The sequence below is a fragment of the Adiantum capillus-veneris genome, chromosome 18 (genome assembly GCF_014529385.1).
Source record: "Adiantum capillus-veneris isolate H3 chromosome 18, ASM1452938v2, whole genome shotgun sequence".
Taxonomy (NCBI): Eukaryota; Viridiplantae; Streptophyta; class Polypodiopsida; order Polypodiales; family Pteridaceae; genus Adiantum; species Adiantum capillus-veneris.
Window position 1 is genome coordinate 20,213,775 of NC_140948.1, and position 25,908 is coordinate 20,239,682.

Below are 25,908 nucleotides of genomic sequence, written 5' to 3' on the forward strand. Positions count from 1 at the left end.
GACTTGGGAGAATTGATGTACTTCCTCGGGATTGAAGTCATAAGAACAAGTGATGGAATTTGGCTAATGCAGCGAAAATATGTTCTAGACATGCTAGAGAAGTTTGGTATGACAGGTTGCAAGCCTATTTGCAACGCCTATTGAGCAGAATGCAAGGTTATGGGCTGATGTTGGAGAGCCTTTGGAAGACCCTACCTTTTACAGGAAGATTGCTGGGAGCCTCATTTATGCTACACTCACGAGGCCAGACATGTCTCATGATGTTGGCGTGTTAAGCCAGTTTATGCAGGTACCAAGGAAGCCTCACTTAGATGCTACAAGGAGAGCGCTTCGCTATGCAAAGGGTACGCTGAATTATGGTTTATTTTATGCATATGGAGCTGAAGTTGAAGTGTGTGGATACACAGATGCCGATTGGGCAGGCAGCTCATATGACAGGAGATCTACTAGTGGCTATGTTTTTAGCCTTGGTAGTGCAACAGTAAGCTAGAGCAGTAAGAAGCAGACTACAGTGGCTTTATCGAGCACAGAGGCAGAGTATCGTGGAGCAGCGATGGCTGCATGTGAGGTTACTTGGTTGCGCAAGCTTCTACATAGTTTGGGATATGATGTCCTATATCCCGTCACATTGTTTCATGACAACATGAGTAGTATACAGTTGGCAAACAATCTAGTGTTTCATGCAAGAACAAAGCACATTGAGGTGCATTACCGTTATATCAGGGAGAAGGATCTTGCGCAGGAGATTGATTTGGTATATGTTGGCACACATCAGCAGGTGGCTAACATTTTCACAAAGTCCTTGGGTGCAGAGAAGCTGCACAGGTTCAGAGATATGTTAGGAGTACAGGATTTTGGATTGAGCTTGAGGGGGAGTGTTGAAAGATCAAGCTCAACGTGTGACAAGCTCAACGTGTGACCCTCCAAGATGACGGAGACTTATGCGCCAGCGTGATTGATGGCATGATTCCAGGATGACGAAGACTTATGCGCCAGCATGATTGATGGCGTGATTGATGGGAGACAGTTGGCTACCTACTTAGCCAAACTTATTTGATTCAGTTCAGTGTTCATACTAGGACGCGTTATCTTTCCCTTTATATATTGTACTAGGGTTTCATTTGTATAAACAGATTGAGAACATAATAGATGAACAGAGTCCTTGCTTCCATCTCTGTGTTTGAGGGAGAGAGAGAGAGAGAGAGAGAGAGAGAGAGAGCTGTGCGTGTATGCATGTCTGAGAGAGAGAGCGCCACAACACAAGTGCACGTACCCCCGAATCTTTACACTACCACAATTGGAGACACCCAATCTGTGTGTTCAATTTTATAAATGAATTCGACTTCCTTTAGTTTTTCAATCTCTTTTTTAATCTTTTTGGCAAATGTTTCATTATATGTGTATGGCCTTTGTCTACTTGGTTTAGCATCATCTCTCATGGGTATGGTATGTTGACAGATTTCTGGATCAACACCCTTGAGATCATTGTAAGACCAAGCAAAAATATCTCGGTATTTTTTTAGCAAGCTTAGCAAAAGCTCTTCTTCTTCCTCTGCTAGGTCATTTGCAATGGAAGCAGACCTAGGCTCTTCTCCTGGTTCAGTCAAATCTATCTTTTTAGCTTTTTCATGCCCTTCGTAGGACTCGCCTTGTTTTCGTAGTTTTCTAACAGGTTGTTCGACAATGATTTTTTTATCTTGGAATGAAACACTCATTACATCCTTACCATCCTCTTCTGTGGTTTTTATTTCTATTGTATATATATCCTTTAGAGCTTTTTTCAACTCTTGATACTTATTTTTCCGCTCAACTCATGTCATGGCTTACTCCTTTTCCTGTTTTTTTGGCTTTGTTTGAGTATCCTTCCTTGTTTTTCTCAATGTTTTCGACATTCTAGATTTTCGTTTGAAGGATATCTGCCAGTGATTTTATCATTGACACAATCTTCTACATCTACCTGCATTAGGAGCTGTGTTTTGCTGTAGACTAATGGTATAGGTCTAGGTTTCACGTTTCTGGTGTCTTTTTTTTGTCTATATCATTTTTATCTTCTTGATTTCTGTTTAGGAAAGTCAAAAACCTTTTCCTCTCCTCCTTTCAAGAGTATCTTAGCTCTCACATGTTCTTTTTTTGACCCCAATCTTCTGAGGTAGCTCAGTGTTCTTCTAACTCATCTGTTGCATCGTAGTAGAGGTCTGAAAAGACTTGTTGAGCTTTCATCAAGTCCTTCTTGGGTTCCTCAATTTCATCTTCAATGTGGATGGTTGAAATCATTTGGATGGGAATTATGTCATAACCGTCCTCATTACAAAATTGAGTAGGCATTGACGTATTCACACATACATCCGTTGTTGCTAAAATTTGAGTCAACCCAAATGGCTCAAACAAATGCTGTGTAAAGGGTTCAGGTACATAGGCTTCATCGGTATAATCCCTTTCTAAAATACATTCTTCTCGTTTTAAACTCCCATTTTTTGAAGCTCCTTACATCCAAATAGGAGTGTCTTTGTTTAACTACGATGGAAGCTTAGTTTCAACTGAAGAGACTGAATCAAACTCTTGTATGGGCGTTTTCATGACATCTCTATAAGTTTGATCTTTTAGATTAACGCTTGTTATAGATCCCACTTTCTTCAAGTACAGATAGTTGTTTTCTCAATCTTGCATAAGTTGTACGTGTTGCATGAAAGGTCTTCCCAATATGATTTCAAAATTGAGTTGTTTTCCAAAGTCTACTATGACAAAAGTGTATTGATATTCAATTCCACAGGAATTGATAATCACTTTCTCAAGCAACCTTAATGGTCTTTCAATGTGTCCATCAACCAATTGCAATTTCATTCAAGTTTGCTCAATGGCTGGTTGTCCCCAGGATTCTCATACGGCTTTTGTGGCTATGGCTATGTCTGTCCCACTATCCAGTATTGCCATGGTTTCAATGTCATTATATTTCACTAAAAAGGTTGTGTTTCCTTCTCCCCTTCATAATATTTTTTGACTTTGTTCATTGGAATAGATCGAATTTCTTTGTTGTCCATTTCGTTTCTCAAATTTTCCAAGTTTTATGAGATTAGCCCCATTATCCCCACCTTCTCTAGGGTTTTTTGTAGATCATTCCATAAATATGATCTGATTTTCAATAGTTCCCTCAAAGTAATAATGCATTGGATGGGTGTAGACATGATTAAATAAATATTGTCTACTCCTAGGGTTTGTTTTGCTCTTTTTAATTGAGTGATCTTGCACACTATGGATTCATCTTTGTTATCTCCCAAGTAAGAGGGTAATATTTTCAACGTCAATGGTTTTGGCATTCCTGAAGCTTCAGATCCACAATCTCCATACAAGGATTATACGTCTATGTTCATATCAGGAGGTAGATTGTCTAACCAAACTTCCTCTATAAGAGCTAACTTTAGAGTTAGGCTCTCATCATTGATCTCTCTGACTTTTTCCCATAATTATCCTGGCTAGTCTTCTTCTACGAATGAAATTTCGTCTAAGGCATATTCGTTGTCCGGCACTATAAGTTTTGGCTCTTTTGGTTTAATGTGGGGTTCTACCACCACTTCAAATTTTTCTTTAGTGTTGCTTACCACAAGCTCCTCAGGTTTTCTATACTTTCGAGCTTGGGTTTTTGTTTTTTCAACATTTCTTGCGTAATTCATATCAAATTTTGATAAGCTTTTAGCTTAGCTACTTCCATGTCTGGAGAAAGATAGTTTTTCATTTGTTTTCCATGTTTTGGCCTGCTTTAAGTCCCGCTTGGTATGCTTCCAAGGCTGCATTAATAGGCTCAAAAATTTTATCAACCAAAGTTGATCCTCCAATCTCATGGTTATTTCCTTGACTTCGCCTCCAGTTTCTTTTATCTTTTCCTGGAATAACGCTTTCTCCTCGATTTCAACCTTTTGTTTCTGCCTTCTCATCTCATATCTTTTGCTTATGCTTATTTTGGTCTTTTGAGAGGCAATTTTTGTATTCTCTGAATCATGAGGAGTCATGTTTCTTTTTCTTAGCTTGGACTTTGGTGATTACCTTGATTGGAACAATCGGTTCACTCTCAGATGAGCTACTAAGTATCACTTGGACTACGTTTACTACTGTTTTATTTTTGTTTAAAGGATTTTTTGGACAATCTTTCGAGAAGTGTCCTCCCTTTTTGCAACATTGTATGCAATAAGCTTCAACCGGCTTAAGGTTCTTGTCAGGCTTTGGGCATTCATTTTTGCAATGATTATTTGCACCACAGTTATGACAGTTTTCCGTTCTTGGCTTAACCATGGGTCTTACCATAGGAGATCTAACACCTTGATTAGCTACATAATACATTGGTGTAAGCTCTGGTGGAGCATAAGTCATAGGTTCTTTCATTGGTGGTGGATATAAATTATATCAATCTCATTCTACCATTACTGTAGATGGACTAGGCTCAACATAGGATTCCAAAGAAGATCTTTGACGTTACCATCCTCTCAACAATAAACTCCGATCCTAGGATTATCCGTAATAAACCATTTCAAAGGCTTCAAATCAACTTGATCGTACCCCTAAAATTCTAAAGTTGGTGGTCCTTTTTTTACGGCCATATCTAGAATTATGGTGTTTACTTCTAAACCCCATTTGTCTATCACGTTAGGGTCTTTGACTTGTAAATACTGAGTTCTGTTTCTATCCATGTACATTTTTGCTTGTTTGTTTGTCCTCATCTCTTCTTCAAACTCAATACCATGGTCATCAATGCGTATAGCATACTCTTCATTAGGATCTAGGTAAACCTGAGCTCTATGGCGATTAGTCTTATAAAAAGAGAATATAGCTCCTTTCCGTTTCTGAGTGAGTCGAATAGGAAGACATTTCAAATGTTGAATCTAAAAAAGTTTCTAAGACTTCTTCAAAAATAGTGTGCAAGGAATTGCTTTCATTCACGCTTTCTTCAGTGGATACTCTAATGGAGGTTTCTCCAAGTATGCCCTGATTTCCTAGTAAATGACCAGATCTAAGGTTCATAAAGACTTGTGAAACCCTGGATAGAGTACTTACCTTTAGATTGACTTGTAGTCAATTTTCTTTCACTTGACTAGATTTCACTCTCTGTCTGATCTACAGATTCCTCGTCTACAACCTGATTTTTGTACAATTTTGATCAAGTTAGCTATTCTTCAATAAAGACAGTGTAGTTTTTGCTAGCTATTATGATTGGTTTGCTAGCTATTATGATTGGTTTATGTGTATCACTTCAAATCAAGCTAATTTGGTCAACAGTTGAGATTTTCAAACTTGACTTTGGCAAAAATCAATTGAGTGAACATACCTATTTGGATCTGATTGAACCCAAAATTTCCCGGTGGCCTTGTATTATGTTGGTCTAACACTGTACAAGCTCAAAAGTCAAAATGGGTGGCTCTGTGTAGCAGTAGTAAATAATCACGATTATTTACTTTTGTCATTTTTTTGTCCTTTTTGGCTTGATCTGTCAAGTGTACAACCTGTTAAAGTCCTTGGATAAGTTTCAACAAGTTTGAACAACCTCTGTTCAAGTTTATCAACTGTTCCGTGTCCGCATACTCTGATTTCAAGAATCTGGCTTAAGTCTCACTTTTGTGATCCAAATTTCACCAAAATTTATTTTTGTGGTCTACTTGATATGCTTGACCTTGTACTCAAATGTACAAGATTGTCAATTTTTTAAGCAGATGTAAATAATCGCAATTATTTACTATGGCTATTTTTTGCAGGTTTTTGTCACAATCTTGACACATATCTATTAAGCATTTGAACTTAAGGTCTTTAGCCAAGTTTCATCAAGTTTGGACTATTTTTTATCACATGGTCATCAAGTTTTTGTCCGTAGATTGACTTTACAAATTTGGTCACAATTTTCAATCCAAAGATCCAAATCTCACCAAATTTGGTTTGTGGGATTATTATAACATGGTAAAACTAATGATATACTAACTTGGTCAAAAAATTTGAAGAATGAGATAGATGTAAATAATCTTTACATCTGGTAAATTTTTGCATCTTTTTTATCAAGCGAACATGTACACATATTTATCACATCAATATAAGCGTATAAATCAAGCTTTATTAAGTTTGGATGATTTTTTTCCCAATTTACACTCAAATTTCAGAAAGTCAATACAAACTTTAGTTTTTACTCAGGTTTTTGTCAGTTTGGTGATCCAAATTTTTTGTACCTTTACAAAAGTTGTTTATATACATGCAATGAGTCATTGGTATCAACCTTAGTCAAATTTGAGCTGAAAGTAAATAATCACGGTTATTTACTTTATGTCCAAAATGAACAAGTTTTTGCACTTTTTTCATGGACAGTCTTTTCTTGAGTTGTTTTAAGCGTATGAATCAAGTAAAAACTAAATTTGACCTAAAATATCAAGAGAAAGTAAATAATTTGAGTTTTTGCAAACTCTTGAAATTTTTACCTCAAAATTTCCTTGAACTTACCCACTTGTGCATACAACTTTTAAGCATACTCTCCAGTCGGATTGAGTGGTTTGGAGTCTTTTCGTGCTATTTCTAGCCATCGATCTGAAATTTTGCACTTCAAATACAACTCACAATGATTCTTTCGGGGAGAGCAATGTCTTGAAATCCACCTCGGATCGTACTTACCCTACTCCTAGGTTCTCATGCAATGGATTGTGGAAAGTGTCCACAAACACTCATTTTCTTTTTTTTTTAATGATTTCTTGAGCATTGATCTAAAGACTTTTCTCGTCTGTCAACCATTCTTAAAATCTTAATCTACTTCTTCAATCCTACAATCCTAAAGACACTCAACAAGTACGATTACTTCCAAGCTACCTCTACACAGCAAAAGATGATAATCTTAAGCTATACGGTTTCTAAAAAGAAAGTTTTTACTCTTGGAGATCCCATAGGAAGTTAAAAGATAGCTTCACAAGACGCGCGTGGTTTTTCCTAGTTTAGGTCTCTTCGATCCCCGACAAAGACGCCAAATTTGGGACGTACACTATCCTATCTTATTGTAGTTTAGCGAGAACCACGATTAAATTTTGAATCCATGGGATTAAATTGTGAATGCATGGGACGAAGTTGAATCGACTAGTACAAGAGGCTGTCAATCTCTCGAAAAACAACAAACAACTCGAATCTAAATCAAGCTACACTCAAGTGACTGAAATCACCAAAAACCAATCGCTCATCGGCAAACAAATCACATCCGTTACAACATCAAATGACATCCAAACGTAACAAAACTTCTAGGACAGTTTATAGGACCTAAGCACACATGCTTATGGTCTCAAATCCCACTTTAGGTCAAGTGCCATAATCGCGATTATTAACAGCAATGGATTTTTTACTCAGTCGTTTTCGATCCAGAATTCACCTAAATGGTTAGCAATGATGCCTCAATACCTCGTCTTTGCTTAATTTTTTATTTTGAAGTGTAAATTTCTACTTATGATGAAATTAGGCCGCGGGTCGCGACGACGTTAGAAGCTACGAAATACTGTGATGTGTTTACGTCAATGCGTAGAGCTCTTACCTACAGTTGCAATGCAATAATTTCTACTTCAATGTGACAACCGGAGAGGGAGTAAGAAACGCGAGAAGGAGAGAAGTGAACGTTGTTAGCTCACGCTGTGTATTTCATTATCCAAAACTTACAAATAACTTACAAAAATTGGCTTTTATACCTTAGCCAAGGTTTTTGGTGGTCAAAACTAATAATGTAGGAGCTCTAACTAAAGATAGATAATGACAGGTTGATACAATCTTGAAGCTTGTAGCCCTCGCTCAACTATTACAAGGTTTTTTTGAAAAATAAAAGTTATAATATTTATGATTTATAAAAAATAATAAGTGATTTTACATGGGAGGTCCGAAAAATGGTATCCGTGTTAACTTGCTGCTAACAGTTGATTTTACCCTTAAGCAAAATCTTTACCTTCTATAGGTTATGAGCAGTTATCTCCCAAAGTGGTCAAAAATTATCCTCGTAAGCCTAGGTCTAAGTGACTGTGAAGCACTGTTAATACATTTTTGGCTCCACATTAAATAACACAATATTGAAGCATCCTATTACTAACACTAAGGAAGAAATGACTCTTGTTATCCATGTTTTCTTTTTTTATCTCAAGAGAAGATCATACATATCGATATATAGTATCCTACTTGTGACTTTAATCTCCTTAGTACTCTCAATAAGTTTTGCCTTGTGTTTAACTAATCGATGTGCACTCATAGTTTCCTATGCCATAATAGTTCCATTATTTGAAACAATTGCACACTACAATTTGTGGACAACAATCTCTTCTTCTCAGCTTTTGTCTCGCATAGTTGTGATGAAAAGTTGGACAATTGAACGCATTCTTTAGTGATCAATGATAAAAACATATTCATCCATATCCCACAAAGAAATAGGTCAATCATCTATACACACACCCCATCACTCAACATAGTCATTAAATAATACAACTTTAAGTTATAACTCAAAGGTTATTACTCCAAGTCAACCCAATTATGATAAAAATATCATATTTTTCAATTTTAAATAATAAAAGGATCATATATTTAATTTAAAAGAGATGCATAAATATGTAAAGGTTTAATAAATCAATTCTTGGATCCTATAATCAAAGTCCAACCCTTGTATCTACTCACATTTTGGGTTTCAAAGTTTAAAACTTCTGGTTAGACACACTATCTCACATCTTCGTCCTCGTAATATTTCTATCCATGATAATTAATCGTTGGTGATAATACATGAATTTAATTTACATGAACATGACATTCATTAACATCTTCCCTATATGAGTAGCTACTTGGGCTCATTATCATTTGAATACTTGATCAAAATGCCAAACACACCTAAGTTTATCATACTTGTCAAAAGTAATGATACTATTGTGAGGATTGTATATAAAAAAGAGCTATCAATCCTACTAAATTAGTCTTGAGCAATATAGTAGAATCGGTTTTCACTATTTGACTTCTCTCAAATATTGAGTATGACCTTCTCCCAAAAGCCGAATCTTTGGTTGAGCATAAGGATCAAGACCTAGGACCTATTCATATATTTTCAAGCACAAAGTTCTCTTCAATACTCCTCCCAAGAACAAGAAATATCCAAGCCATGAGTTATTCATAAGGTAAAATCCAATTAAAAACAACATAGAAACCAATATCATGCAATCTCAATCGGTACCAAGGCAGGGTCAAAATAGATAAAGTTTATTTTAAATAAATTTTAAACAAAATTAATGGTTATTAAAGACAAAGAAAACTTCAAATCATATATCTTGGTCACTCAAACTCAAAAGAGGACTCACTTTCTATTCTATTCTATGTCTCGTTTCATTTCATACGATTGTAGCCGATGGGTGGCAATATATTCCATAAGCTCATCTAAAGTAAAAATTTGCTTGGACAAACAATATTTCTGTAACGTGATGGCAATCCAATGATATACCGTTCACACTGGCCCTCCAAGGTTATCAATAAGAAGAGAGACACTTGAAGGTGGATATCTATAAACCTCAATTGCCCGGGGCGGTCACTTTTTAGAATGTGTATGATATCACGTGAATTAACAGGAGAGGATTATTAAAAGACCAAAATGTATAAAAATGTATACATACAGAGGGGGGTGAGGGTTTTTTAAATAGGCTCACAGTGTAAGTATAGTATGTATATTGGGGTATTATTAATTACCTCTTGAAGGCACGTGATATAGGGGTCTTTTGATAAGTGACTGTCCCGGGCTTGATTGTAGTCTCGCACAGTTTTTGTAGCAAGCATTTTTAGGTTATCACATTTTGCCAAAAACTGCATGTCGCAAACAAGAGCGCACAACAATGTCAAATATATTTTGATACATAGAATTTATCACTTGATGTGTATGTGTGTGTGTGTGTGTGTGTGTGTGTGTATATATATATATATATATATATATAGAGAGAGAGAGAGAGAGAAGATTGGCGTAGTACTAGGGACCAAAAAATGGGATGGTTCCCCTCATAAAGAGTATCTTTATTAATGGAAGAAGTCATCACACAAGCACTTGAGCCAAACGTATTACTACATCCATTCCAAATCTCATACTTGAGGAAACTCGGAATCCTTTGCTTCCTAATCTCAAGGAAAACCCCTAGTCCATAGAACCTCTATTTCTTATATAAGAGTTAATGCCAATTGCAAGAGGACATACCATAAGTCGGCACTAGATGGGTACAAACAACAAAAGAATCATAGCTATAAACGACATCAACTATCAAAATCAATAGAGAATCAAAGAATTTTTTTGCTAACACATGAGCTTGCATGACCATAATGCATCAAGATTGGCTCTCCATGATATTGCTCATTGCATTAGATAATCGTTGTTAGGAAATAAGATATGGCTAAATAGATAATTGAGTAAATTACTTAATGGAGAGAGACAGATTTATATACATGAGATTATAGAGTAGAGAGAGAGAGAGTACACACGATATACGTGGTTCACCCAATGTGGGCTACGTCCACGGGAAAGCAGCCACTCAATGGCTTTAGTACTTCAAAACAAGAAGTAGTTTACAAAGGGATTATACCCTTAATGGAGCTCCCGCCTTGCTTCACTCTCACCACCTCACACTCACCTTGTTGCATCAACTTCACACTATGAAATGTGTGTAGAAATGGCCTCCTTTTATAGGCCAAAAGGGCTGCCCTCTCTAATGAGAGACAGCCATGTGTAGCCGCCCTTGTGCGAATAAGTCCAAATCGGACCCTCCAATCCACCCATGTGTGGCCGCCCTTGAGAAGACAAGTCCGCTTTTGAATTCGGCCACCGGCCACCGGCCATTGACTTCCGACCACCGGCCATCGGCCATTGACTACCGGCCACCGGCCAACCGACCGGTTGTTTTCCGACCACTTTCCGGCCGCCGTCCGGCCATAATATTCCGGCGAAAAAACAGCTGGCCTCCGCCCCCGAGGCCTTTAAAGTTGCCCCTGATTCTTGTCCGTGAAAATTTTGGTTTCCGGTGAGTGATTTTCCTTCACGCACGATGGCTTCTCCTCATAATGGGGGCCTTACAAATGTGCGCTTTTACCACAAAAAATTACAAGGGTAAATCAAGCTCCATACTTAACAATCGTAAGGTATCAACTCTAGCATCAAGAAACCACATTGATAAATCACAATGTCGTAAATATTTGTTCCGAAATGCAACCACAATAAGAGGCAAATCAGCCATAATGGTATAGAAGATCTTTGTATCAGCCACTTATCTCAAATCAGTCCACAAGTTGCTTACAAGTTGAGCAAGGCATTGCCAAAATACAACAATTCACACAAAGAGCACATTTTAGCAATGTTCTCTACAAATCAAGTAACAATGTCTCGCATAAAAAGCTTACCAAAATCCCATGATCAATGCACTTTAAGAGACAGTTTCCAAACAAGAAACTTAAGATACATTGTTGATGCTATCTATATAGCACAAGAATCTCAAGTGTTACCACTTGCAAGAGAGTTCTTGCATTTTTCTTTACCTTATTCATTAAATCTCTTGCACTTTGCGTTCTATAGCCTTTTCTATGCTAGCTTCACCTTCTTTGTTGCTACTTGCGGTAAAGGAAAAAGAATTTTCTTCCTTTTAGTGTTTATTAATATTGCTAGAATAAGCAATTTGTGATAAATTCTCCCACAATTCTATGCAAGGCATATCCAACCTTCCAAAAAATTGGTTATAATTACTTCTCTTACTAAGAAAAAACTAGTGTACCATGATTACTTCATACAAAAAGTTCAATTCGTCACATTCATGAAGTATATCACCATTGAATATGATCCAATTGAAGGTAGTAATGGACTTGCCAAAAACTGATCTCGAATTGTGTGTGTACAAGGTATCAATCATCTAGATTCCAAACCTTGCAAGAATGAAAACCATAAGTCAACATATGTTATAGACATGGATTAGAAGATCATGATCAATGCACTACGTGCTTGCATGCCATGCTCACAAAAGAAAAAAGCCATACATGCATATGGAGGATAGGTGGCATTGTCCTCACCCAATAATTATAAATTGTATGGAGCATGCCCTTCCCCCGTATACTTGTTTCCCTACTTCGAAGTTGAAGGGTTATGATGTGCTTCTCCTCCAATATTAAAGGGTCATGTTTGCTTCTCTTCCAATATAAGAGGGTCACCTTTTAAAAAAAAAAATCAATACATTAAGAGGAATTCATTACCTAAAAGTTTTTGGAAATAGTGGCATCATGAGATGATCTTGTTGCAAAATGGTACATCCCATTAGCATCCACCAATGTGGCCAAGTCTCCACCAAGTACCAGTAATGCCTTCTCTATCCATGCACACTCACTCCTCCATGATAGGCAATGTAAACGTATGCACTTATTGACTTGCAATTCACTATATTTCCCCCATATTTAACATGGACATCCCACAAAAATCTCAACTTTTCCATTCATTTATGACCAAGAAATTAAGTAAACTCGTTGGCAATTAGCTTCAATTATGAATATACCTACAACGGCTTCACACAATGGCCCATATTGTTTCCTAGGATATACTTGAACACTCTTTGTCATCACTTAACTCACTTGATTTACTATCTTTGCAAGTTCTCTGTTTGTTGGATTACTCGGCAAACCTTGTTGAGCATATCCTCCCATAAGGGCACTCCTAGGATACACATATTTTCATTATCATATCCAATGGATCCACTACTTCTTCCATGACCATTTTCTTCATGCTCCTTTTTCTATTCTTGCTTCTTTTCACTTGTTTTGCTACTTTTATTGCTTGTCTACTTATTTCTTGGTGCTTCTTAGTTTCATCTCCTTTCTTCATCAACTTGGTCTTTTGACAATGAACTTTGGTAAAACTTTCTTCTCCCTCTTCATATGCTCCTTTCTCTTCTTCTGGCTTTTTGGCTTGTTCCTAGTTTTTCTCTCTTTATACGCGATTCCATTTCCATTTCCAATCGGTCTCCTTATGGCCTCTAGGCCTCTTCATTGTCTCGCATTTACTAACATAGTTTATGACGAGATTTAATTATTCTAATTAATATTTTGTCAAAATCGCTATTCTTCATCCTTTCAAATTTAACTCTTTATGTCTGCCTCACTAAAATTTTGGCTAGGATCTCTTTCTTGTTGAGTTTATTCCTTAGATGTCATTGAATCTCACTAATCTTCACCTTGGCCTTGCTACTCATGTTCCCTTTGTTGCTATGCTTTTACTTCCTATTAGCCCTACCTAGTCTAGATAGGGATATGAATTCTCCTAAATATGGCATTAAATTTGTCATAGTTAAGATTTCACCTCATGCAAGTTTGTTTTAAGCTATTTTTCTCTTTAGTTGATGAAAGCACAAACGTGATCCCTGAGCTTTCCATGTGTCAAAGTGTATACTTATTGGTATACTTTTCTCTAGAAATTGAGTTTTTATGGGGACTTAAAAGCCTAAAATGTCTAGTATTAAGTTGTAGAGATACCCTAAACCTCTTATGGTGCAACCAATCCAAATAACCTACTTTGTGGATCATAATTGCCAAACGTCCAACTAATCTTTTTATAGCTATGCTATATTTTGTTGATAATTTTGTCCCTTGGGTCTAGTATGGGCCTTCATATCATTTTTGGGGACAGTGCAATAATTTTCTCTAGTGGTATAGTTTTCTTGAGGGTTGGGGAGAAACACTTGTGCTCTTATTAGGTTTGGTTCCCATGGGGGAAGCTCTAACCTAAAATGAGGGTTTAATTAATGTCCTTTCCATGATCGCATTATTGATATGTATGAGTATTTCTTGATCCTCTACATGAAGAACCATGAGATGCTACTATACTCCACCTATTCAATTCCTCTTTGTCTATGTAACAAGCAGTAGGTCCTTGCTCTTCATAAAGTTCAAAGTTTTGGTCTATTTGGGGTGGTGTTGGTTTCATTCACACAAGTACCTTCTTGTTTTAGCTACTTTCTTCCTCTACTAGCACCACCTTGGTTATTGGTCATAATATCCATTAAGTCAAGACAAAAAGTCTCAAATTAGAAGTTTGGGAAAGTTTGGATAGAGTTTTCCCAAAAAACAAACTAAAAACGCAACCGAGGGGTGTTTTGTCCTAAACCTTGATTTTGTGCTAGAAAGGGAACGTCAAGGCTTGGCTACTAAGGATTTGGTGTACACCGCCTAAAACTAGGGTCTCACCACAATGCTTGTGGTCGTTAAGAGTGGGTTTTCACTTTTTGACCAAACACTAATTTGAGCAAACTATGGTGGAAACCATATGTGAGAAATATTATTTGAAAAGGCAAGGTGGAAAAGGAACTTAAAATCACTCTCTTCAATACCAAAGCAAGTAAAAAATACAAAAGTAGAGTTTTGTACTTAGAATATAGGTTTTGTTGGGACACGGGTCTTGATGCACCTCACGTCTATGTGATACCCCCTACACATGTATATATATACCTATGTCTAAGGCGTGTGAAAATCCATGTAAATATCATGTGGAATCCTAGTAAACCATCCTATGTGGGAAGCAAATGGTGTATAAGGCTTATATATATATTATGCCACCTATTGTGTTCTGCATGTATGCCACCTTTTGTGTTTTCTTCTAGCTCTACAATAATGCAATAATCCAGTATCCACTTTGCATCATCTCTCTCTCTCTCTCTCTCTCTCTCTCTCAAGTGGTAGCATCAAATTAAGGCTTGTTAAATCACATGCATTAGTAGTGAGTGGTACATTAGATTATCCACCATAGACTATATCATCAAATGAAAACATATCCAAAGATCGATTAGAATTTTCTGATTACACAAGACCCTAATCAATCCTCTTGCTACTTTGGTCTAATCTACATATTAATTGCTTGCTTAAGGCAATCAATTTGTGTGAGATATGTTCATTGCTTTCTCCTGAGCCACTACTTTCCAAATTAAAACTTGATTTGGTAGCACATTAGTTTGTGTGTGTACTCAATAATAAGTTCACAGTTGATGAAATAGATTGAATTTTTGCATCAATAATTTCTTACTAGGTCATTGAAATTGCGAACCCCAAATAGTGCATATGTAGGGTTATACATTTCGTAGCTATAGAACAGTCTTATTATTCTTGGTCCATTGCTTATTCTTGGTATTGTTAATTGCAAAGGAATAACAGTGTCACTCATTAGGTATGTCACCGAGTTTCATTTTTGCCTATTATTGTAATACTTTTGATCACTAGTAACTATAGTATTAGTGTATGCATTGTGCAATGCAAGATCTTTTCAAAAGCTCATAAGCGTGGATTCTGAGCCCCATTTTCCCTAACATTAGAAAAAAAGAGTAGTGAGTTTTTGTGTGTCAACACTAAATTTCTTAATTAGTGAGTATGTGTGTGTGTGTGTGTGTGTGTGTCCTTTATTTGGTAAGAGCCCATCGACCTAGAGATGACAAGTGAAATGCAGACGCAATAGCAATATCTTTACAATCCAACAAAAGTAACGAGTGTTTGTAGAAGCTATTGCTCAACCAAGTGGAGTCATTCCCACCTTTGCATGATGTCACCTATTGACCACTTGAAATCAATCTCCCATGATGGGCAAAGACACATACTGATCCGACCAATCCTCATTTTGCACACCCATTGTTGCTACATGTACCAACTACTTGTGCAACGTGCCACCAACCCTCACACAAGCCTCACCCACATGCCTGTTACTTCTCATGTGAACAGGGCAGTATAAGAAAAAACTTCTTGCAAATTTCACCAAACATGCAACCGGCCTTTCTATAGCTCAATGAAACCTTGTGCTTCATCACTTACACTTTGCCTCATGTCATCATCCAAACCCCACTTGCAACTAGCACCTTTTCTGAGTTAGTTGTTTGCTATAAGCTACACACATGCACTCTACCTCTACATGCGTACTTGTAAGCGGCTCTACCAGAGTCTTGCCATGTTAGCACACCCATGCCTCACATCGTGGATGATATTGTGTTGTGGATGTATGCCATCTTTTGTGTTTTTTGCTAACTCTACAAGAGGAAAACCTTTGTACAAACAGTAAATTAATCATCTAGTATTTTCTTTCCATCAACTCTCTCTCTCTCTCTCTCTCCAATAGTCAAAAATCCTAACAACACGTACTCCTCCCTCCCTCCTTGTCAGCCTTTCCCTCAATTAGGGGCATCCCTGCAAGGGGCTCTCAGAGCCTCCTCGACCCAAATCTCCCTACGACTTGGATCGACAGCTCTACCTCTGCTTCTCGATGGATTTTGACCCTATTGTTGGACATCCCTTGCTGCTCGACCTACCCTCTACTCGACTACCCGCCAACGGCTTCTACTTGGCTACTCAATTGCTCAACTCTTTGCATTCTCTAAGGATAATTCACCCGATTCTACCCAAGAGGCTTGATTTTCATTTCAAAAAAGCCTTGACATCAAACAAAAGCGTCTTTTCTAGTGCAAGATAGGGCTTCATCCACCTACAAGATGTAGTGGGGAAGATCTTTCACCCCAACCTAACAAACACATTTTTTTTGTGCCACGGCCCTGGGTGGACCCTATGGACCATCTCCAAGCACAAATCCAAGAGTTGCAAGATCAAAACACAAAGCTCAAGTGCATCTTGCCGCCTTTGAGATGAGTCTTATTTCAAATCACAAAAGCATCATCAACAACCACCTCTTACCAAAGCAAAGGAAATTGAGAAAATCCTCAACACAAGTGTGGCTAAACTCACCACACAAGTCAACAAAGTAAAAGTTGTTGTCTCCTTGAAGGTAGAGGAACGCGTTCAAGAATGCCACCGATGGGAAGGGTTGGCACTATTTGTTCGCATTGGTGATTGTTCTCTACTTGGTGGGGGGAGGACAAGGACTACACCAAAACATTAACCAACCAAGCCATTCATCAAACTGAGTTTTACCCCAACACAATCACAAAGGTTCACCATGATAGATGTACCAGCCAAGGCATCCTTGTTTTCAAAAACCAAAAGGCATACATATCACTTTTACAACACGCCGCACGACTCCTCGAGGTAATCAAAGTCTAGATAAGCAAAGCTTTAACTCTCGCTCAACTTAAAAATCAGGAAGCAAGAACTTGAAAAGGTACCAAAAGCATGGACAACAAGTAAATGCACTATCTACCACGGTATTAAGGCCGTCATCAAAGACTTTCAAGTTCCAAGAGCTCCCAAACAGTGCTTCCCTACCCTTATCTCCACTCCCTAAGTGACATCCATCACAATTTTGAATCTACACTTAGATATGTCTCACACGTATCCTCTTATTAAGAGGCATCACGATGTATGTTTTCTTTGGTCCCATAGATCATATTTGACCTCCGAGGACGATAATAAAATCTCTCTCTCTCTCTCTCTCTCTCTCTCTCTCTCTCTCTCTCTCTCACACACACACACACACACACACACACTCATGTCACTGGTAGCATTTAATTAGTATTTTTAACCACATCTGTAGTAGTGGATACAACATTAGATTAGCCACTATAGTCTATATAAGGAATTATATTCAAGATTGAACTTGAAACTACAATTACCTTTAAATGACATGGAAGAGCTAGTTAGCATTGAAAAAGAAAAAATCTTATGCTTTCCCCAAAAAGCACAATGTTGAGAAATATAATTTATATAGTTTTACGTGATATTTTTTTCACTTTTTGGGAGTCACAAAAAAAATGGAAAACTAAAAGTAGTTTAGAACTTTTAAGCACTCCACAAACTTGAACAAAATTAAGAGATCTAGCTTAGCATGAGCTTTGTCCATCAAAAGCATTCAAATTTGATAGCGAGGACTCCACAAACATGAACAAAGTTAAGAGATCTACTAGCTTAGCATGAGTTTCTTCAATCAATTTTTGATTGTTTTCAGAAGCATTTAAATTTGATAGCATGCACCATTTAGCATTTGAACTTCTTAGCATGGTTTACTGTGGATTTTGATATTCTAGCACAGGCCACCTTATTCTAATAGAAAATTTGCTCATTTTTATACTTTAATGTATGTTTATTTATTAAAACTCACACATCTCTATGTAAAGATATTAGTGGACAAAGTATTTTTTCATACATTGTACACAACACAAAAATTTTATGTAAGGCAAGTGGTGAAACATTAAGATTATATAGATTTGCTAATATTTTGAACTGGGACAGATATTAGAGGATGAGTCTTATATTTTAAAGTCGTCGACATGACATTTCGATAACAGTGTACCATGAAAAAGTTAAGTCGTTACTTTTCATATTAAATTTCACATTTGATAAGCTAGAAATAAAAATACATTTGACATGACTTAACGTAAAAGGTAATGAAAATAATGATAACAATATTTTTAAATGTGTTAGCTTTTTTCTCCATTGTACCAAAAAGCAAGATGTGTTGTATGTAGATCAAAAATAACGAGACCTACCTCAAGGTCTCTTGCTATGTTTGTGTTGTTTTGGATTGATGTGGATGTACGTTGATATTTCTCGAGGACCTTTGCCATGCTTGAATCATGCAATGTGAATATTTAAGAAAAATTAATAAATACTCCTCTCTCTCTCTCTCTCTCTCTCTCTCTCTCTCTCTCTCTCTCAAAAACTCACAAACTCTTAAAAAGTTGTATTCCTCCTCTCTTAAAAATTAATAAATACTCCTCTCTCTCTCTCTCTCTCTCTCTCTCTCTCTCTCTCAAACTCACAAACTCTTAAAAAGTTGTATTCTTAAACACATGGCATGTATATGATTTGAAAGCTCAAAGAAGTATCAATGATTTTTTCATATAATAAAAACTTGTAAGTTCTCATATGACTCAATATATTCAAACATACTAAATCCCTTATCATCTCAGTTGAAGTTTTGTTTCTTCATATCTACAAAGTTAGTGAACCAACCCTTCATCTTTGCAAAATAATAGTCTACTAATTTCAAGATCCTCGACATATGATGCATGTATTTTTTAAGTTCATTCTTGGCTATTGTGCCTATCATAAATTCACACTAGCTTAAGTTTCTCATGATCTATAGTCTTGAAGTTTTAAAAAAGTTCAAGAATTCATCCTATAGCCATTTATTTTGACAAGATGAATCAAATACAAATAAAAAATCCTACTATTACTATACATGTATGAGTATGGAGATCATTATTCTTTTATGCAAAAATCACAACCATCTTTGGAATGATAATGTAAAGCACGACAATAGAAAACTAGTTTCAACAAGTCTCTTAAACACAAGGGTAGAATAATATAAAACTAGTTTCAACAAGTCTCTTGAAAACAAGGGTAAACGAGGATTTAAGATAAAGAAGAGTGCTTTACATACGAGGAATTATCCTTTTACACGTATCTTTAATTTTGTCATTTTGTCGTCGTCGTTGTTGTTGTTATTGTGGCTATGTTTTGACACTATCTATTGTGCATGTATGGTCATTGTACTTTGATCTTCCTAGTCACATGTAATGGTAGTGAAGCATAGGTGTTGTACTTTTATCGCATTGGTGGTAGGCATGGCATACACGTGATTGACCCTCGCACTAGAGAAAAGATTACCATTTTGAAACCAAGTTTTTGAACATCTCACAAAGATTTCAAACTTGAAAAATGGGTTAGGAATTTTCTACAACACCATTTTCCTTTGTGTTTCTTGTGATGTTGTAGTGTGTTTGTGTGTACCTACCACCAACTTGTGCTTAAAAGGAGCTTTGTGTATTGTGTGCAAACCCCTAGTGTGTTTTGGGGGGATTGTATGTGTCCAAAAAACCTACAAGGGGAGGTTTGTTGGGATGCATACATTGTTAGATCTCACATCTATGTGAAACCCCCCTTGCAAGTGTGTGCCTAAACTTGTGATCAAGCCCATGTGCAAACCTATGTGAAAATTTAATGATGCGTATTAACCACCTAGATTGCTTGCACAATTGACAAGTCAAATATCTAATAAACTCTAAAAAAGAGCTTGTGGTATGTACAAATTTTATGCATATTCGTAACTACTTTGCATGAACTCTCTATCTCTTGACTAAGTGGTAGCCTCTAACTACTTTTGCTAATCACATGTATTAGTGATGAATACTACTATGATTATATACTGTAAGTTCTATCAAGTTTTTTCCCAAAGGCTCTAATGTATAAAAAAGGTAGATGAAACGTTATTACCCAAAGGAGTTCAAGCAAGTTACAAATGTTAACAAGTTTTTTTATTGGAATCATTGAGTACAACAAAAGAGATGAAAATACTCCTTTGCCTGGTGGGTAAGGAGTGAAGGTGAAGGTTCAGAGTTGTGATAAAATGGAGATCTAACCTAAAAGCAGTTTGCCAAACTTGAAGGAGACTAAGAGGATTTAGAGGAGGCCTACAATGCTCCTAATGATAGGGTCCATGTGATAACTTTGTACCAGTAATATAATGAGAAAGACTAAACACCATTTGAGATCAAGACCACCAGGAAGAGATTGAGTTGTAGGAGGTCCTCTCTATTTGATGGTTTGAGGGAGTGAAACCTTTATTAATAAGAAAGCAATCAGAAGATAGCCTTCCAATCCAAACAAGAAAAATGGCTAGTTTATTTAATTTCAAAATTTTTCCAAAGTGAGATTTAAAATATAGCAGGTAAAACCATATCATCTATCATATCTATGGAAAGAGCTTGGTGTGTAGATTGCAAATTTGTAATCTTTACTCCAATCAAAGATCATATGTAGGAGTTATGGAAGGTCAAAAATCACAAAGTTGTCCACCTCCTTTTGGGGTAAAAAGTTCATCCTTTGGCCACTTTTACACCTTTCTTACACACCCATCACATAAAGAGCCCCTCCTAGAGCCCATCCTCTTCGTAATGCAATTCTATCTTACAAACCATAGCTTCATAGTTACCCAGAACGGGAGATCGAAACAGGGAACGAGGAATAACGACATGCATGAAATGCCATCCCCTGTTTCAGATACTCACGTTTGAAACACGGAACAAGGATCCGGAACGGGAAACTAGGATGGGAACGTGGAACGGAGACCTGAAAATGGATGTTCCCTGTAACTATGGTTAGCTTATATAACTAGATTTACATAGTCTTTTATCCTACCCATTATGTTTCAAGAGTATCCTTGATGTGTACATGGCTCCTTTCTTCCCATTACACCTCTAAGACAAATCGTGCACACCATTTTTGAAACTAACTTCATCTTTCACTGATTCATTAGACACCTCGTAGTCCTTGTTTCTTGACAACCATAAATGCATTAGTGAATCCTCTTATCATACCCTTCCTTAGACATGAAGGAAGAATGGATGTACTTGTCTTTATATTCTTAAATGAACAATATATTGTTATGTGGCTCTTCTAAATTTCATTGGGATAGTGGATAAGGATTCCAAAAATTTGCATGACAACCCAGGGGTATCTCTCATAGCACCTTGACACGATGAGAACAAACTCAGATGCACACTTTCCCCTTCTCAATATGAGACAAAGTGAAAATATGGTTTCAACAACTAGATATTGAGAAGAAAGAAAATATATTGTGAGGCATCAAAACAAAAATTCCATTAGAGGTTTCACACATATGAATCTTGATAAGGTTTGGAGAATCTTATTTGGCCGAAAGAAACTAGGACTTTAAAACTATGGCATTTTTTAGATCAGTTTTTCAAATTATAGGTGTCTTGGTCTTTAAATAGTAAGGAGAGCCCAAGATTTCAATGCTTCATTTGAGGCTTCTCCAAATGTTGTAAAGAAGCTAAAGAGTAGGCTGTCAAAAGCATCTAAGCAAGCAATGTGTATATGAAGGGAGAAGGATAGAGAAGGACAAGAAGCGAAGGTATCAAAGGTTGGTGTGGTGGCACAAGCAAAACATCAATTCACAACCTCCTAATTGGGCACTTGTATAATTTTGCCTATTTTAGTAGCTCAATCAGCCCCAAAGGAGTCTTGAAAAGAGCTACTGTAGCAAATTACTCATTGGCTACAAAATATTTCTCAAACTAGTGAAAGGAAGCAAGGTCCTTTTGCCTCTCGAGGGCTAACAATTGACAGCAATGAAGACAACCAAGAGAATACACTTAATCCAATTGTGGTGACAACATAACATGTATTTTAACCCTTATCTGCACCACAACATACTTTAGAGATGTGCATCCAATATATCCATCTTGATAGAAAGTCATATCACCATAAGATTGACTAGATGGTGGCCCTCTAGTCTTGGCCCCATCAGTGTAAAATTTAAGGCCTTCAACAACCCACCTTTGTATCCTCCAAACGATATACCTCCTACACATCGAGGGAGGTGAGGAATGAGCATCTTCAGGCATAAGCTTCAACGTTGTAAAGGTTAAAGGTAAAGGTAGATTGTTTGTTGGCGTAAAGGCAATGTGCCTCTTACCCCACCTACACACGTTAGAGGCATGGATCACCCACCATTTGTACGCACCTTATGCTTTCCTAGATAGAAGAATAAGAAACTCTCTCTCACACATTGTGGTGAGTTTCTCCATCAACATTCTCATTATCTCTCTCTCTCTCTCTCTCTCTCTCTCTCTCTCTCTCTCTCTCTCTCTCTCTCACACACACATGTACCACATTCACACACTCACAATTGATATCAGAACCTATACGGTGGTATGCATCAACTTTGAGATAGCAAGTGGGATGGGGAGATTGAGGCACAAGAGTCACGGCATGGGAGCAAAGTTCATGGAAGGAAATAAAGGATAGTTCATAATTTAAAGTGAAAAAAGACTAACACAATTATGAAATGTGAACCAATTTATATGAGTGGAGTGGAAATGGATACCCCTATCATAAATAGAGGATAGGTTATGATATGAAGTTATAAAGACAAACAAGGTTTTGAAATGCAAACCTATCGATATGAGTGCAATGAAAATGGATACCCCTCATCTATTGAGGAAACATTTGAAGAAGAAAATAACTCTCCAAAGGTGATGAAAGTAGTGATGCACGAGTCAACTATGGAGGCGCATCTTGAACCCACGTGGAAGGTAATAGACAAAGGTTTTAAAGTTTATTTTGGCCAATGATTTACCTTCAAAAAGAGACCTAATCCTATTTGTAGGACTTGAGATTATTTTAGAAACAACTGACTTTTCATTATGTAGGAAGAAGCACTACTCAAATTTGTGAAAAGATGGCCAAAAGCTGGCTTGATCTACCATATGGAGAACTCCATCATGGTCACCATAAAATGAGTTTTGGTCGGTTTGGTTAGGTGGAGTATCTTGATCCTCAAATATTTCATTGATCAAGTGAAGTACATTTGTTTCACCATGATGTTTCACCAAAAATAATATGGTACCATTATTTTAGGTTTTAGGACCATTTAAAAAAATGATATATGCACGTTTTAATCCCATGTGTCTGGTGCGCTCTAACACTAGAGTAAAATGCTTTGTCGTGAAGCACCACATTTTGAGGGTCACTAAATCTAAGTGAGTATCACCCATGATGGTAAGTCTTGAAAGAGTGGTAGGTGGAGAGTCTATGCAGAAGAACCATTTTACTCTTCCAATTCAAGACAACATTTTAATTGAGGCAGTCAATCATGAAAGATACATGTTTTGATGATGCTCAAGGCTCATATTATTAGAATTATCCAGAGGATTCTTAATAGTCCAAAATTTATTCTTTTATGTATACATTAAATGGGCATGTGGATATGTTATATAGTTCCACAATGTAAATATAACATATATAATGGGACAATATTAATCATCTTTTGAATGCATGAGATGATATGGAGAGCTTTTGATGAGTGACCGCCTCAAGGGGATTCAATTAACAAAAAAAAAAAGAAACATTGGAGAGGGTAGGGTGGTGCTTCTTAATTGTGTTGTTTCAGAAAACCTGATTAAAGCATGTCTTGAGAAAGTTTCAGATCTATTGGTCCAAAATCACCAAGAACTATAAAAGATCTTACTCCCTTTAAAAAAAAGCTAGGTTAACGAGCATATTCATTGATCATTTCTTGGAGTGAAGAAAGTGAGCAACACTTCACAAAAGGGGGGGGGGGGGGGGGGGGGGGGGGGGGGGGGGGGATCATTGTGAACCCAAATGTTGGTGTTGAAGCTATCAACGTGCTCTCAGTGGAAAAGGATCCAAAGTAGGCCTACATGAGGTACGTCTAATTTTTGAGTAGGATGTTAACTCTTGTTAAAAGGAATTATAACTCATATTTGTTGGAGACAAGGTCTAGACCTATTTTATTCCTAGAGTTTTATTGTAGTTATGGTAAAAGAAACATCTTCATACGTTTTTGTAGCACATGGATCTCTCTACAAGGATAGAAAAACTACTATTAAACCTATAACAGCTTGAGTATTTATTAAAGGTTACTGTATGGTGGAACATGAGTGTAAAAAAGGTAGTTTTTAAAGGAAAAAATGATAGATTTTACCATTCTTCCAATTTTGATGCACGTAGGTAACATCTCTCTGTCACTAATAGTGAGTCCCCTAGGCCGAAACATGTCTATCAGATATTCTTACTCACAATTACGAATTTAAGTCGGGGATTGTAAGAGTTCTTTTCTTGATTGGCAAATTCGCTAAACATCATGGCAATGAGATGTTGTAACCAGGATAACTTATGGAATCTGGGTGTGTAAAAATTTTCATGTGATAACAAAATTGAATGTGGTGAAAACCTTGTTAATCAAGATTCTATTTATTGGTTTTCACTCTTGTATGATCTCACCTTCACAATAGACAAACATTGAAAATGATTCCGCATTCATAGAGAAATGTTTGAAATAGCTAGAAGATAATGAATAGTATCATAGTTTTATTATAGATTTATCATAACACTAAGAGCACACTTTAAATTTTGACTCCAAATCTAAAAGAAACACCTACATTAAACATCGTCATGCAAAAGCCATGTGATGCATCCTACAAGAATAATAAGGGATAATAGCAGTCGAGTATGTCCCTCTACTTTTGGGGGCAGGTCGAAACAACGCAAATCTGTCGAGATGCTGGGAAAAAAGCTGAGAAAAACAAAAAGATTTATCGACGTGGCACAACATGGGCAACGGGCAGAGATTTGTCGGGGCTGTCGACATGTGTTGTGCTGGGAGCTGCTTGTGCGTTATATTTCATGCTATGTCTGTTGGCAATGTTTTGTGTGCGATGCTCTCGAGCAACCCGCAGCAGTGCTTACTATAAAGTCTGATTGTGTGTGTACACTGTGGTTTGTTCTGGGTTACCTCTTCCTGCTCCTAGTCTGTTGAGAGTGTGTTGGGTTCTCTGCGTGTGTATGTGATGGTGTGCCTAAAGTCTCAAGCTCGTGCTAGGGGAGAAGCAGAGCCGTCAATGTTTCAAAGAAACAAAAACGTGTTGATGCACAGCCAGCGAATGGTAGACCATCAAGAACATTCAGTAAAATGATGGAGGTTAGTGTGACTATCTCCGTAGGGGGCGGGGGGGGGGGGGGGGGGGGGGGGGGGGGGGGGGGGGAAGTAGATATAGGCTTGTTGCCAGCAGATGGAATGGTTTCTTCAAAATGATGGAATGGTTTCTTCAAAATGAAACTGTAGCTGGGATGTGTGCGGTTGAGAGGGGAGGAGTTATTTTTCACCTGCATTTACAAATGGTGGTGCGGCTGTGGGTGACATCACTTATTGCTCTGAACAAGAAAGTCAAATAATTTCTATGATGGGACAAAGCATTGCCTGCGGGTGGCATGGCATTGTGTCGGGGACTCAAACAACGCAAAATGCACACTTTCAAAGGGATGATAGGGTATTGTTTGAAGGAGAGTGGTGAGCCATATTTCAGAAAACTAGGCATAATATTAGTGCTGATGATGTGAATAGAGGCATAGAGTTGTATAGCTTATATGGTGCGGATGAGGTGAAAAACAAGGTTTGTTTGACACCAGGGA

The 25,908-nt window shown here is 37.2% G+C and overlaps 1 protein-coding gene across 1 annotated transcript in view; it reads right to left on the reverse strand.

Moving 5' to 3' along the window:
- The window catches only part of LOC147435314 (agamous-like MADS-box protein AGL11), a 103,390-nt gene that overhangs the window by 52,369 nt on the left and 25,113 nt on the right, over positions 1-25,908 (reverse strand). The window contains exon 3 of the mRNA XM_086488394.1: positions 18,438-18,516. Coding sequence (XP_086344520.1) covers positions 18,438-18,516 — 79 coding nt within the window. The remainder of the gene's footprint in view (positions 1-18,437; positions 18,517-25,908) is intronic.